Source organism: Macadamia integrifolia, chromosome 7 (genome assembly GCF_013358625.1).
Source record: "Macadamia integrifolia cultivar HAES 741 chromosome 7, SCU_Mint_v3, whole genome shotgun sequence".
Taxonomy (NCBI): Eukaryota; Viridiplantae; Streptophyta; class Magnoliopsida; order Proteales; family Proteaceae; genus Macadamia; species Macadamia integrifolia.
In genome coordinates, this window is record NC_056563.1 from 5,383,557 (window position 1) to 5,398,787 (window position 15,231).

General features: G+C 35.9%; 1 protein-coding gene across 2 annotated transcripts; it reads left to right on the plus strand.

Annotated features, from left to right (window-relative positions):
• Positions 1-678: 678 nt before the first annotated feature.
• Positions 679-13,681, plus strand: LOC122084356. Of its 2 annotated transcripts, none has more exons than XM_042652538.1 (4): positions 679-956; positions 1,656-1,815; positions 1,917-2,006; positions 12,414-13,681. In XM_042652538.1, exons 2-4 carry the CDS (start codon positions 1,795-1,797, stop codon positions 12,657-12,659), a joined length of 357 nt encoding a protein of 118 aa, XP_042508472.1. In that variant the 5' UTR covers positions 679-956; positions 1,656-1,794; the 3' UTR covers positions 12,660-13,681. The 2 variants fall into 2 exon arrangements, with proteins under 2 accessions (XP_042508472.1, XP_042508471.1); XM_042652537.1 differs by having other exon boundaries at positions 679-854.
• The last annotated feature ends 1,550 nt before the right edge of the window (positions 13,682-15,231 follow it).

The window sequence follows — 15,231 nt, forward strand, 5'->3', positions numbered from 1 at the left end:
CCTTCAAGGGTCCAGGATGTCTACATATTTATTAGAAGTATTCTCTTTTTGCCCATATTTATCATTTTTTTTTTGGGAGAACCATATTTATCATTGATGTTGTTGAATATGTCGAAGGCTAATACAAGAATCATATAAACTAAGCAAACTTAACCATCTCTCTCTCTCTCTCTCTCTCTCAGTAGGCTAATGCCGCGGATAAGATTCCTCTTCATAGAGTCCATGGACCATAGAGTGATCTCACAAGTCACAGTTGAGGTGACCTTGAGAAGTGTGCCCAGGTCCTTCCAATCGTGGGATCACTCTATGGCCCATAGCCTCTACGGAGAGGATCTGGATCCTGATGATGTTGTATCTTTCTTGCACCATGCAAGGTGCAGGTCCCGCCCCTTTCTTCTATTTTGTTGTTAATTGAGCAGCACACAAGAGGCTTGCGAATATTGATTGACGGTTGATGATGTCTATTCTTATATTCTTGTTGCAAAAAGGGAGAGTAATAAAGGGAAAAATTTCTTATACCACCCATGTGATTCACATGAATTAATTTAATGTGACACCAAATCTTTTGAAAAATATCAACCGTACCTAGCTAGTCTCAAACTCTCAATCACGGTATTAACTTAAAACCTTTTTAAAAAATTGAAAAGACCATTTTAACTTTGTTATGTCTTTCAATAGAAACCATTCCCATTTGTTTTGAAAGCCCAAACTTACCGTTGAAGACCTACAAGTGAACCCTAACCCTAGAAGAAATGTAAATGGATAAGAGAAACCTCACTGCATGTGTGTGTCTCACAGAGTGCCTCGGAACCATGTCGCCAATGGATAAGAAGATTGACGCCGTAGGAAAGGAGGTGAGCTTCCAACCCATCCTTACCAACTGCCGTCTCTCTGTTAACAAAAGATGGATGCCTTCAATGTTTAATCTTGATTCCCCACGACGTTTTACCTACCGTGTGAGTTAGCTTGTCTACAAGTTCTAGATCTCTTGGGGTGGATTTTATAGTGAGAATTCTTCTTGTTACTTATAAAAACGATTCGAACTTCGTCTAATTATTTGAATAAATGGGCGTTGTTCAAGTTTACGTTTTGGATAAATTGAACGGTTTCTGAGTAAAGCACCAGGATTTTGATTCTTTGGGTTCAGCAGAAAATGTGAAATCTCTGGGAAAACCATGACATTAGTTAGTATGCATGAGCCTACAAACCTTGACCTTGAACTGCAGGTCTCTTCTCACTTGTATATGTTTGAGGTGTCTAATAAATTGGCCAAGATGAGACTTTGTCCATTATGCACCCATTGTTGCACGGTGACGATTGGAGATTGTTCAAATCTGATGGCTTTACAACTTAAAAATATAGCTTTAGAACATTTTTGCCACCTGTTTGCGCAGTACTAATTCTGTGTCTGAATTGCTTGTTCTGTTTACCGATAATGCGTCTTACTACTGGTGATTTTCGCTCAATAATGCGTCTTATTATCTTTTTTTTTTTTTTTTAATGAAGATGTTTTTTTGGTTGGTATTTATAAATTTTCTTGGGAGAGGGTCAGTTATTATTTTTATCTTTTGGTTGTAATTTCCTCCCCAACCATTTTCCTGTTTTAATTCAATACACCAACTTTAATGTGGTTACGTTCTCGCTGAAATTGTCAGGTGGACCCAAAAGCAGGGTATGAAGGGTTCCAAAGGGGGCTGGAAAGATGTTTTTGGATTGCTATGATAAGAGGCTCGGTTGTAGCTTAAGTGATCCTGCACGAAGGACAGTGGATACATTGGCTATCTGAAGACATTTATGAAAGATGAAGATTTAAAGGTACACTTTCAAAATGAGGAGTCACGCTTTGGGATGCTTTTTTGCTCATGGGATTATTCCATGATAAATAATATTTTAGTTTGCTACATTCTTGATTGCAGTTTTTGGGAAAAGTAATGCGGTGCCATTCAAACCGTAAAGCTGTTGTGGAGCTTTCTAAGAGCTCTCCAGACCTTGAGTCCCCTCAACAGGTATAATTTAGACGGAACTTCCTCAGTCATAGTCAATAGGCATCTGTAGATTTGTCATGCATATCTGGTGTCTGATCTAATTAATTTGGTTGTACATGGCGCCAAAGGTGTCAAGTTTTTTACTATCCCATCGTTAAATTCTTTTATTCCTTCCCCTTGCTCCCTTCCCCCCCCCCCCACACACGCACACACACACGTCCCCCACCCCGAAAAAATAAAATAAAATAAAAATAAGATCACTCTAATTCCTAATTCTCATTATGTATTCAGTTTATCTTTTCATCAAAGGTTATATAGAAGATTGCTTACCTGCACTCTTTGGTTTAATTTTACTATTTCTTCTTGTTTGTGTTGTTGAACCTATTTAATACTCCCTTGGATTGGGTAACATTTTATGCTGCGAAGCTAAATTGAATTACCATCTATGCACATGAAGTTGAAAGTTAAACTTACAAAATTGGCTAAGTAGGACTGGCAAATGCTCCTCAATAATGAATATTGATTTTGAGACTAATGGTGGTGGTGGTAGAACAATTGTTTCCTCAATATAGAGTAAGCATTATGGCTGTGTGTGTATGATTTAGATTGAAGCATGAAGAAGAAAAAGACCAAGACAAAGTTCAGCCAGCCCAACCAGGTCCAGACCTGAGTTCATCTGGTCTGGTTTGGCCTGGTTCTTTGCTGGATTCGATGGGGGCATATTCAAATCAAAGGTGTCCAAGCTGCTGTTTGCATGGAGAGTATCTAAGAGTAGGGAAAGGATCCATGTAGCTAACCCAATTTTGGTGGGTTTTACTGAGTTGTTGTTGTGTTCCTTTCCTTTTACTATTACTATTATTTTTTACCCTTGCACGGATTCATGTAGGCAATACCATTTAGTTGGGATAAGGCTGAGTTGTTGTAGTCATCGATTAAGTTAGATTTTAGTTAGTTTCTATTTATGTTTTGAAGAGTTTTTGGACTAAAGATTTTATGAGATAGCTAAGAACATGTTTTCCTTTTTATTATTACTTTCTAATTTGTAATGTTTCTAGGATAGAGATCTTAGAATAGGAGTAGTTTCAATGTTGAAGTTTCCAATTTTGTAATAGTTGCTTTATTATTTAATAAAGAGTAGGGGCCGGACAAACGAATGATTTAAGTTTAAAAAATAGAGAGCTTCATTTGCGCTTCGCGTTGCTGTGTGATTCAATGTGTTGAGATTCCATGGTGAGATACCAAAGTCTGTGAGAGACAGACCAAGGACATAGATGAGGGGCCTTGGTCATATCTCTTTCCCCTTTTCTATCCTTCTTCGTCATATATTACTATTTTGTACATCTGCGATATCTCCTTGTTATGCTGCTGTTTATTGACTGAAGAAGCACAACATAGAACCACCGGCAGAATCTGATATTGAATCCATGTTCCAACCATGTGTCACTACTGTTTACTCTCCTAACTGTCATCACATCGAGTCCACACAACTGCAGATCTGTCCAATAGTTTCATCTCAGATTTTGAGGGTGTAATCCCCTACTAGAACTGCTCCTTCGATGTTGAGTTCAGTACCATCTAATGGCTGTGTGTTACTGAAAGCTTTGGGTCACTTTTTTAAAATCTTACTAATTTTGAAGTTCTTCCATATCACATAACCCAACCATCAGAATAAGCTGGAAATTTTAAGAGTTGATCCACCTTAAGATTCCTACTCTCGACTGGGCTGGATTCTTTGTCAGATTTTGTGAGTTGCTATTTTTGAGTCATGGTGTTTTCCTGAGTTTTAGAGCCCATCCTGCTCTGCTGACAGTGGGTGTTATTTTTAGTTTTGTTTCCGTGGCTGTGTCTTTTTGTCCATATTGTGTTCTATTGCTGGAACCATGCGTTAAAACCTATTGTTTGTCAGTACCTTGATCCTGCTGAAGGTTAGGACATCATTGACCTAGCCTTTCATTATTTGATATTGAAGCCAACTATGGCCGGCAATGAATTAAGTGTCTCTGACATGGCTGACGCCCCAAAGGTTCATAGTTATCTTCTTAGGGAGCTGATTAACCTGGATAAACGTATGGCTTGACTGGGTAATCAAATGGCTTGAATGTTGCAACATTTGGGCGTCTCAAAATCATGTATAACACCTCCTTGGGAAGAGAAGAGATCTCCTTTTGAAGCAGAAGATCCTGGAGTCGAGGTCAATGTTGAAACAATTCCAGCAACTTGTTTTTCCCAAGGAAAAGCCAATCCTTGATTTTCCTATCGTCGAGGCTTACATTAAAGAGCTTGACGCAAGAAAATTTGGGGTAGTGGATGATGAGGAACTTGACACTACAGTTGAAGTGATAGTTGAAGAAACAGTTACGGAGACTCTACAAATGTTCCATTCACAACTGAGAGTAATCCAGAAGTTGACCATGTAGAGTTTGTGATCCCACCTGAGTTTTCCGAAGAGAAAGCACTACGTCTCGAGGACTTCATCTCCCATGTTTGTGAGTGGACAAAATACTGTTTTGGTTTGAAACTGGATGTGCACCACACCAAGCTTTCCCCTACACTCTTTAAAGCTCGACCTTGAGTTTTTGGGAAGAGTCGATGTAAATCGAAGCATGAAGAGAAAAGGACCAAGACAGTTCAGCCAGCCCAACTAGGTCCAGTCTTGAGTTAATTTGGTTTGGTTTGGCCTGGTCCTTTGCTGGATTTGATGGGGCATATTCAAAGGGGTTAGGCTGCTATTTGCATTGGGAGTATTTGAGAATATAGGCTGCGATTGTGTGGAGCATCTTATAGAAGATTTGAGCTGGCATTGACCAAGGCTCTCCTTGGTATAGTTTAAATATATGTAATATGTTGCACTAAATCTTTCATCTGAAAATGCTGATGTAAATAAGATTTCTCCTTTGCAATGTCAAATGAATCATTACCAGTTATAATAATGTCATCAACGTACACAATCAATACAATCACCCTGGAATCCCGATGACGAACAAAGATTGAATGATCAGAATAACGCTGTGTGAATCCACATTAGGTAACAATAGGGATGAAATAATCAAACGATGTTCTTGGCGATTTTTCAAATCATATATCCCTTACGTTACTTGCAAACTTTCCTAATCTTTTCCCCCTGAGCAACATACCTAGGAAGTTTCTCCATGTACACCTCATACAAATCACCATATATAAATGCATTATTAACATTTAACTGATATAATATCCAATCAAGGCTAACGTGCCAAAGAGATGAGAACCCAAACAAAATTAAGGTGAGCAATGGGCGAAAAGGTCTCAAACTAGTCCACACCATAGGGATCTAAATATGATCTAAAAAGGGGTCAAAAGTGGTTCAATGCTGGCCCCATAATTTGGGCCATACTTTCAGCCTGTCAGGCAGCAGATTCTAGGGTGTCTTCCAGCTTGCGTGGACCCTTGTTACCTTAAGCAGCAAGGCTATTGGGGGTGGGGTTAAACAGATCTTAGAAACTTCAAGGATGCCTAGACCGATTCTGTTTTGGATGGAGTATTTTATCCTATTGAAAGATGTAGAGAAAGCTAAATCAGATTCTGTGAAGAAGAGAATTGAGAGAGAGACAGAGAGAATGAGGGAGGAAGGCTTGTAATAGATGATGTATGAGCCAGTCTCTTTATATTAATCTGAAACAATTACATAGTATGAGTAGGACTCTAAAGATATAATATGAGTAGCACTCTAAAGCCTAATAGGAAAGTCTAACTAACATAGATAACTTGTAACAAATACCATCTCATGGTACAGAGGTCTATGGACACCCATACACCTCCAACCTACACACATACTCTAACACTCCCCTCAAGGTGGAGTATACATATAGCAAAAGAAAGCTTCAGCTTAGACCAACAAGAACTTAAACGAGCACAAAGAGAACTCCAATCAACCATCATAAGGCAGTAGCAATATCAGCTCAAACATATCAAACACCAGTAGATAAAGAAATGTCGTGTTAAATGAACCAAGTTGAACCATCAGCAACGAACAGTAACACCAAAATCCCTTCCCAAAGAAGGCATGCCAACCAAAAGTGTAGCATCCAACATTTACATCAAAAACCCTTTCCATAGAAGGCACTCCAATTAAATTATAGCATCCAATAGCTACATCAAAAGCACTCACGAGCCTTAAACAGAGGTCTTATATAAAGTTCCACTAATAAATAGGCAACATCAGATTGCTGGGGACCGTTAATGTAGTATCGGTTCATAGTTTGTTATCAAGATGTATGACTTTGTTGGTTGCTTAATTTTATTCACCTTTAAATCTTTGACATTCTGTGTTGAGAACTTTGGAAGGAGGTTGCGCCACATATTTGTCTAGATGATGCATGTCATGCAGTGAAACTAGTTTTTGCCAAGATAGAGCATGGATTTGATGATTCTATAATGTTACCCCACAAAGATGTAAGTTGGAACTATAATAGTTTTTACCTTTTGTCTACCCAATGACAATCCTTGCTTATTCATGTTGGCTCTTGAAATTATAGGTGCCTAAAACTAAACAGGAAAAGCTGATGCTCCATAGAGTACCAATTGATGTTCCTGAGGAAGAATTGCTGAACATATTTCCAAACAAATTCAAAATAGAATTTCAGGTTGCGCATACCTTATGGATGGAAATCTTTTCTTTTGAGAATTCAAACAAAGCAATACCATTGAAAGATGGCACATGTCACATGACTGGGTACTTGGACCCTAAAACGAGGGTGTTTTCAAGATCTTCTATATCGAAAAGATAATAAGATTGAAATTATGACCACTACTATTAGTATTTTTGAGGTTCGATAGTGAAATTAGATGGTTAGAATAATCTTATTAGATCAATTTTAACTCATATGACCTAGGAAACCTTGGTGTAAGATCCACATCTTTATATTTACACTCACATATACAGACATATAGATTCGAAGTTGCCCTGTTATTTATTTTGGGGGGGCAATTGGAAATGCTCAGAGGACAAAAATACTTTGTATTTACCATTTTCGGAGATCAACAGAAGGCAAATGAAGCATTTGAAAGAGTTCAAGGAGATGAACAACAGGTATGCATCATCAGGATTTTCTCTAATTTAATTTCTGATTTGTCATGATCTATGCAAATGGTTATTTCATGGAAGAGTCTGTCATGATGTGCCTTATCGAAGCATATCACTATAAGGCTGTATTTGGTGGTCATTCTATTCTAGAAACGACGTTTCATGTCAAAACAGAATTTTCAGTTTTTGTGTCAAAATTTCGTTTTAAAACAGAAAAATGGTGTTTGGTGAAACGATTTCATAAACAATTTTAGAACAGGAAAACAACGTTGTGTTTTTTTTTTGGTAGATAATAAATAATTATAGAAATGCCATTAATTAAAAGATTAGCATAAATTGGTTATCTTTTTGGACAATATTAAAGTATTTGATACCACATTTACCGTCTAACAACTGAACAATGAGAAGATCACTCTAATTCATAATTCCTAATACATAAATAACTATGCTTTGTTCAAGTTAAGTGTCTAATCATTCTTTAGTCTTGTTCAAGTTTAAAGAGTTGAATGTATTGAGGACGTCTTTCAACATATTTGTTCGATCCTCTGACCCTTTAATTGTCCCATCCAGATATATTTCATATACTTGTGTGAAGCGGATGGTGATGTAGATGATGATGACGTTGATGTTTCCGAACATCACGACGAAGGTGAAGTATATTGTATGGAAGAGATAGGTGTTTCATCTTTTAACCATATAATCATACCACAACCACGTTTACTAGTCTATGTGACAAATAAATATGATTATGATAATTGAATTTTAATGTGACAATAAAAAAAAAACCTAAAATTTGTTATAAATACAAGTCAATCGTGGAATTAACATTACCCTAGTTGAGTTTGGACAAAAAAAAAAAAATATTGTCTTTTGTGTAGACCTTTCGTCACATTTTTGTATTTTGCATTGGCCTTTTCTATATCTACAAAGTTGTCGTTGATCAACCCATATGAAAAAGTTACAAAACCCTTGACATTTGAAAAATTCCCTTCTAATATGTTCTCCGAACTTTGTTGTATATTTAGTACAATTTTTTCGCAAATTTCACAGATTGTTGTTACACGTGGAGGCATAGAAGAAGTTATATATATATATATATATATATCATTCAAATATCATGTAAGCTATATCTTATCCCAACTATAAGAAATGTTTTAAGTAAACATCATAAGAAATATAATCCAAATCGTAACCAACTTAATAACAACTTTGTCCAGAAATGTGTCTATTTCAATTCTCTACTATTGTCTAGCATCCCCTATTGTCTAGCCATGGCATTTGCAATTCTTATCCTGGTTGTATTTGTCTCTTTTGCCTGATTTCGCCGACTTGCTTGTGATGTAGAAGGGATAGTCTTAATGTGGGGGATTCAATGCATCTTCTGCAACTTCTTCATTTTCTTTAATAAAGTTGTGAAGCCCACAACATGCAATTAATATTGATGATTGGTCTTTTAAAGAGAACAAACGCACTTGCCTTAAAATCTAGCATTTGTTCTTCAAAACCCCAAATGTAAGTTTAATGATATTTCAAAATGATGAATGCCTATAGTTGAAAAATTCTTTTATTGTTCTTGGGGATCTTTTGGGCCCTTTGTAGTCAGGTAGATGGTATCTCTCACCCCTAAATGGTATCAAATACCCAGTTTGACTTGCATATCCAGAGTCAACATCATAATATTTTCCTATAAATGAAAGATTATATATTAAATATAAACTCTAATTACCTAATATACTTTGGAAAATTGAATAAAATAATGCTAATACCTGAAGGTGGATGTGAAAAACTCAACGTAAGATCACTCATTGGCTATTCAAAAACGTGGCAGTAATTTGCACTACCTTCCCGCCCTGTATACACATGTGAATCTCATGTCAAATGAATATACACACCACATTCTGAGTTGTAATCCTCTTCCGATTCCTATATCGGATTTGATCTTCTCTTGGAACTATCGCATGAATGTGAGTACCATTTATGACGCCAATCCAGTTCAATGACATTGACAATGAAATAGTACAGAAAATATAATAGTCAATACAAATAACTAAAAAAATATTCATATGTTTAAACAAAATGTACCATCTTTTCAAAATTTACCTTAAAAAGGTTAAATTTGGATTTCATCGCAATCTCTTTCGGTATCATATTGACATCTTTAATTTTTTCCTTTGCCAGGTGTCGCATTGCAATCAGAAAGACTTTGAATGTCATATTAATTGTTTCTCCTGAGTGTTGGAACGTTTTTTGAACATCCATGTTACTTGCGCCATATGCAACAATGTATATGAACATTCCAATCTATTCATCCATTCGGATGTTAGTTGTGCCTTTAACCAACCCTTGTGCATAACATAATCACATAGGTTTAAGAAGAAATGACGTTTTATTATAAATTGTTCGTAACATTTGTTGGAATGACAATTCAAAATTTATTTGCATTATGTTATGTGGTAATTTGTTTGATGTTGAACATTAGTCGTCAATTTATTGCATTTATGTCAATATATACATTAGGTGACACTTCAAGTGATGAAGAAGATATATACTAGGAAACCCTGTAGAGATAGTACGTATCAATGGGTTGTCATGATGCATGAGATTTTGAATTGTCATCCCAACAGATGTTACGAACAGTTGATAATAGAGTGTCATTTCTTTTTAAACCCGTGTGATTATGTTATGCATAAGGGTTGGTTAAGGGCACGGCTAATATCCAGGTGGATGAATAGATTGGATTATTCATATACATTGTTGTAAAGGGTGCAAGTAATATGGATGTTCAAAATACGTTCCAACACTCAGGAGAAACAATTAGTATGACATTCAAAGTCTTTCTGATTGCAATGTGATGTCTGGCAAAGGAAAAAATTAGAGCACCGGATGTCAATATGATACCAAAAGACCTTTTTTAAGGTAAATTTTAAAAAGATGGTACATTTTGTTTAAACATATGAATATTTTTTTAGTTATTTGTATTGACTATTATATTTTATGTATTATTTCATTGTCAACATGTCATTGAACTGTATTGACGTCATAGAAGGTATTCACATCCATGCGATAGTTTCAAGAGAAGATCAAATCCAATATAGGAATCGGAAGGGGACTACAACTCAGAATGTGATGTGTGTATGTTCATTTAACATGCGATTCACATGTGTATACGGGGCGGGAAGATAAAGTGAATTACTGCCAAGTTTTTGAATAGGCAAGGAGTGATCCTACTTTGAGTTTTCGACATCCACCTCCAGGTATTAGCATTATTTTGTTCAATTTCCTATAGTATATTAGACAATTAGAGTTTATATTTAATAATATATAATCTTTCGTTTATAAGAAAGTATTATGTTGTAGACTCTAGGTATGCAAGTCAAACTGGGTATTTGACACCATTCAGGGATGAGAGATATCATCTCCCTGACTACAAAAGGCCCAAAAGATCTCTAAGAACAACAAAAGAATTGTTCAACTATAGTCGTTGAACGTACATTTGGGGTTTTGAAAAACAAATTCTAGATTTTAAGGCAAGTGCGTTTGTTCTCTTTGAAAGAGCAATCGTCAATATTATTTGCATGTTGTGGGCTTCACAACTTTCTTAGAATAGCATACTGTTGATGACGAATTTTTGAAACTGAGTGAAGATGAGGAAGATGCATTGAAGCCCCCACATCAAGAGTCAAGACTGTCTTTTTACATCACAAGCAAGTCGGCAAAATGGGGCAAAAAAGATGAATGCCATTAGGATAAGAATTGCAAATGTCATGGTTGGACAACAGGGGATATTAGAATCGTAGAGAATTGAAATAGATACATTTCTGGACAGTTTTTTATTAAGTTGTTTGATTATATTCCTTATGTGGTACATTTTGGATTATATTTCTTATGATGTTTGCTTGAGATATTTCGTATATTTGGGATAAAATATAACTAATATGATATATACATATGACTTCTTCTATACCTCCACGTGCAATAACAAACTGTGAAATTTGCGGAAAAAGTGATTAATATATAACAAAGTCTAGAGAAAATATTAGAGGGGAATTTTCAAATGTCATGGGTGTATCTTTTTCATGTGGGTGGACCAACCACAACTATGTAGATGTGAAAAAGGCCAATGCAAAATAAGAAATATGACGAAAGGCTTACACAAAAGACAATATTTTTTGTGTTATTCAAACTCAATTGGGATAATGTTAATTCCACGATTGACTTGTATTTGTGACAAATTTTAGGTTTTTTTTTTATTTTTTTATTTTCACATCAAAATTCAATTACCTTAATTATATTTATTTGCCACATAAGCTGATAAACGTGGATGTGGTATGTTTGTATGGTTAAAAGATGAAATGCCTATCTCTTCCATACAACATACATCACCTTCATCGCGATGTTTTGGAAACATCAACGTCATCATCACCATTCACTTCACACAAGTATATGAAAGGATATCTGGAAGGGGCAATTGAAAGGTCAAAGGATCGAACAAATATCTTGAAAGATGCCCTCGATGCATTCAACTCTTTAGACTTGAACGAAACTAAAAAATGATTAGATACTTAACTTGAACAAAGCATAGCTATTTGTGTATTTTTTTTTGTGCTTTGAAACCAGCTTTTCTTTTTTGTTCAGTTGTCAGACGGTAATTTTGGTATCAACTACTTTGATATTGTCCAACAAGATGATCAATTTATGCTAGTCTTTTAATTAGTGGCATTTTATAATTATTGATTATCGACAAAATATTGTTCTGCTGACCAAACACCACAACTGTTGTTTCATGTTCTGAGACAAGTTCACCAAACACCATTTTTCTATTTTGAAATGGAATTTTGACACAAAAACTGAAAATTCTGTATTTGACACGAAATGTCCATACGGAAGATTCTGTTTTCTTGTTCTTGTAGAACGAAAAAACGCTAGAATGATTACCAAACGCAGCCTAAGAGATTATTTTCCCTGATTAAGCAACTATCTAATTTTCCTTCAAAACATGCAGGTATAGTCATCTTTCTTAACTGTCTTGATATTATGTAAGAGGGCAATCTGTGCCATAAATTTGAGAACAGGCTCCTATGGGTTTAGGCGTGTCATGGGGAGAATTTGTACCTTTTGATCCATACCCTCCTATTTTAATTTACATGTGACAGTTGCAATGTTAGTGATAGTTTGTTTAAGTTCAGAACTTGATTGTCTGCACACTATCATAATCTATATTTCCTACTTCCCTATCTGGTTTGTTCCAATTCAAGCATAAATGCAAATTTCCACAAATGATAGGGAAACTTGTAGAAAGAATTGCTTGCTGTGATCATGAACTGTGGAGTTATAACTCCCTTTTTCTTCTTGGATTTCTCCTTTGACAGGATTCATTTGGACGGGCCCGGAAACTTGTTTCGATTCAGCTTAGGGCAGGACTAACTGCCAATCTCTATGTCTGTAAGATGGAATGTGCAGATCCGCTTGACCAATCTACTTCTTTGGAGAAGAGGTTTGCCCAAGTTGAAGAGCTCTTCAATAAATCCAAAAAGCAGAAGACAGATACAGTGATCACTGAGGAATTGGTAGAGCCAAAGACAAATTCCGATCAGTGTGCTCATCATGTCAAATAGATCAAAAGATTGAAACAGGAACTGTGCCAGAAGGATGATGAAATTCATAACCTGTAGAAGATAGGTGAGAATACATTCATTATATTGATGGTTCTATCTCTATAAACAATGTAGACATAACGAATATCCTAAAGCTGAAAGGACTGACCATCCACACCAGCCGGTAAGCAGAGTAAATTATCATCCAATACAGTGAAACCTCAGACAACTTACACTTTTATCAGGCCTTGATCATTTGTCTACAAGGGCATTTATTGCAGGGAAAAAGGTTAGTCTAGCTTTTGGATGTAGCTGCTACATGTTTCACTGTAATTTCAGCCTGTTGACATTTTCATCTCATTAGCATATGTTAAGAGTCATATCTGTGGCTGTCAAGTAAATTATAAATGCAGTCTTAATGGGTCTAAGAAGGAGCAGGATGAAGAGTTTAGAGAAAACCTGGAGATGAACTACTAGCTGAGGGGGATGGTGTGGATATGTCCTACGTTGGAATTGTTGGATTTAGCTGGATATGAAGAAGAGGTGGAATGGCATAGGATTTGGATGGTGTTCAATGAGCTGCAGCTACCACTGGCTAGACAGACTAGTGTAGCCTGTTTTTGTCTAGTGATATTTGGAGATATCTGAGTGCAAATGTTCAGTTAACATAATTGTGTTGCTCACATACTATTGTACTAGAGAGATTGATTGAGCTAATGACAATGTTTCATCTGCAACTGAAGACATCGTTTACCCACAATGTTAATGATCAAAATAATGTCCTTACTCCAGTGTCCATGAGTGAGGCATCAATGGTGAAGCATGAAGACCCTATAAACAATGGTAGCAAAGGTACATGTTTTGGTATTCATTCATGTTTATTTATTTTGATTCATTCACTGTTTGCAGCTTTGCATTGTTCAGTGTACAAACTTACTAACTATGCAATGCGTATGTCGGATCAATCACAGTTTTGATACACCGGTTATGGGGACTCTACCGGAGATCCAATGTCAATTTAATGATTTAAATTTCTAAACTAATTTGTTTTCTTAGAGTTGTTATCCTTGTATTAAATTATTGACTCAAGAGATATGGTAATATGGAGAAACAAAACAAAATTGTTTGAAGCATTGATAGATTTGGAAGCGCTTCATGTTTCAAAGAGAGTACATGTCTTTGCATGGGTATGTATGATGCATTTAACTTTTCACCTCGTGTTATTGACGGTCATATTCCATCAATATAACTAATTTCCAACCTTTCCCAAATGTTAAACTATTACATCATTTTAAAAGTTCTTTTCTATGTGCAATTTTTTTTATTTTTTTGGGTAAGAATAAATTTTCTTTTGATACAAGAAAATACCCATTAAATTTCTATTCCAGCTAATCTATCACAAAGTGGATGGATTCTTAACTATTTAAGACAAAGGTAAAAGTGGGTTTTCAATACTAGTTGAAATTGACTTAATATTATGAGTTGTCATTAATCATCTTATGTGAAATGATAGGATTTAATCTTCATGGGGAAGAAAATTATTCCAAAAAAAAAAGAGCAAAAAACGTAAGGTTATAATTTCTTTTTCACGAACATAGGTTACCAACACACACATACATATAGAGAAAAGGTTGGGCACACAACTTGGGTCACCAACTATGGTTATCATTCCTACGCGTGCATGAGGGCCAATGAGAGCACACAAAGAAGCATTTACAAAAATATTCATTTTCCCCTTTTATGGGGGTGGGTCAATTATTTTGCCTCCCATGTATCTGGGTGTAGATGCCTGCTTCCCCCACAGAACATTCTCCATATATATATATATATATATATAGAGAGAGAGAGAGAGAGAGAGAGAGAGAGAGAGAGAGAGAGAGAGATGTTGCCAATGTGCGGTAAGTTAGCGGACAACACCAATGGGGGTGCAAGATGGGGTATCATAATTCATTCGATACATTGATAGTGTGCCTAACATTTTCTCGATATATAATTTTAACAACAAAAGAGATTGTATTAGTATAGAAATATTTTACTCAAATACAAATCATAATTTTTTTTTTTGGAAAATGACTTCTTATTTTAAATTTGTGAATGTCGGTTTTTTTTAAACAAAGAGATAAAATGATGGAACCTTGTCCACAATTGCTATCCATGTAAGACCAAACCTATCATGTGGTCCAATTCTTATTTCCATACGGTCAAATACATTGCCTAAATATGTTTTGGAAAACAATTTTTGACGGAGAGTGTGGCCCCTATGCCAGACATTAGGGCAGAGGGGGCAGAGGGGGGAGGGAGACGGGGGAATGACATGCACAACCCCATGAAATGGGAATTGACACCTTGATAACTTGGTTGATGCATCTGTTGTGATTCCATGCAATAGACAGAAATAATAATTCCACATTGGAAGTGGGTAGATCGATGTGAAATCTTATAGGTATTTGGACATTTTCTTTTCAACGGCTGGTTTTTTAGGATGAGTTCTACATTTCCATTCAAGTCTCTAACAAGTGCTATCAGAGTCAAGGTTTAGTAGGGTCAGGGTGTGACAGGGCAAAGACGTGGGAACCCAATGTGATTTTAGTTT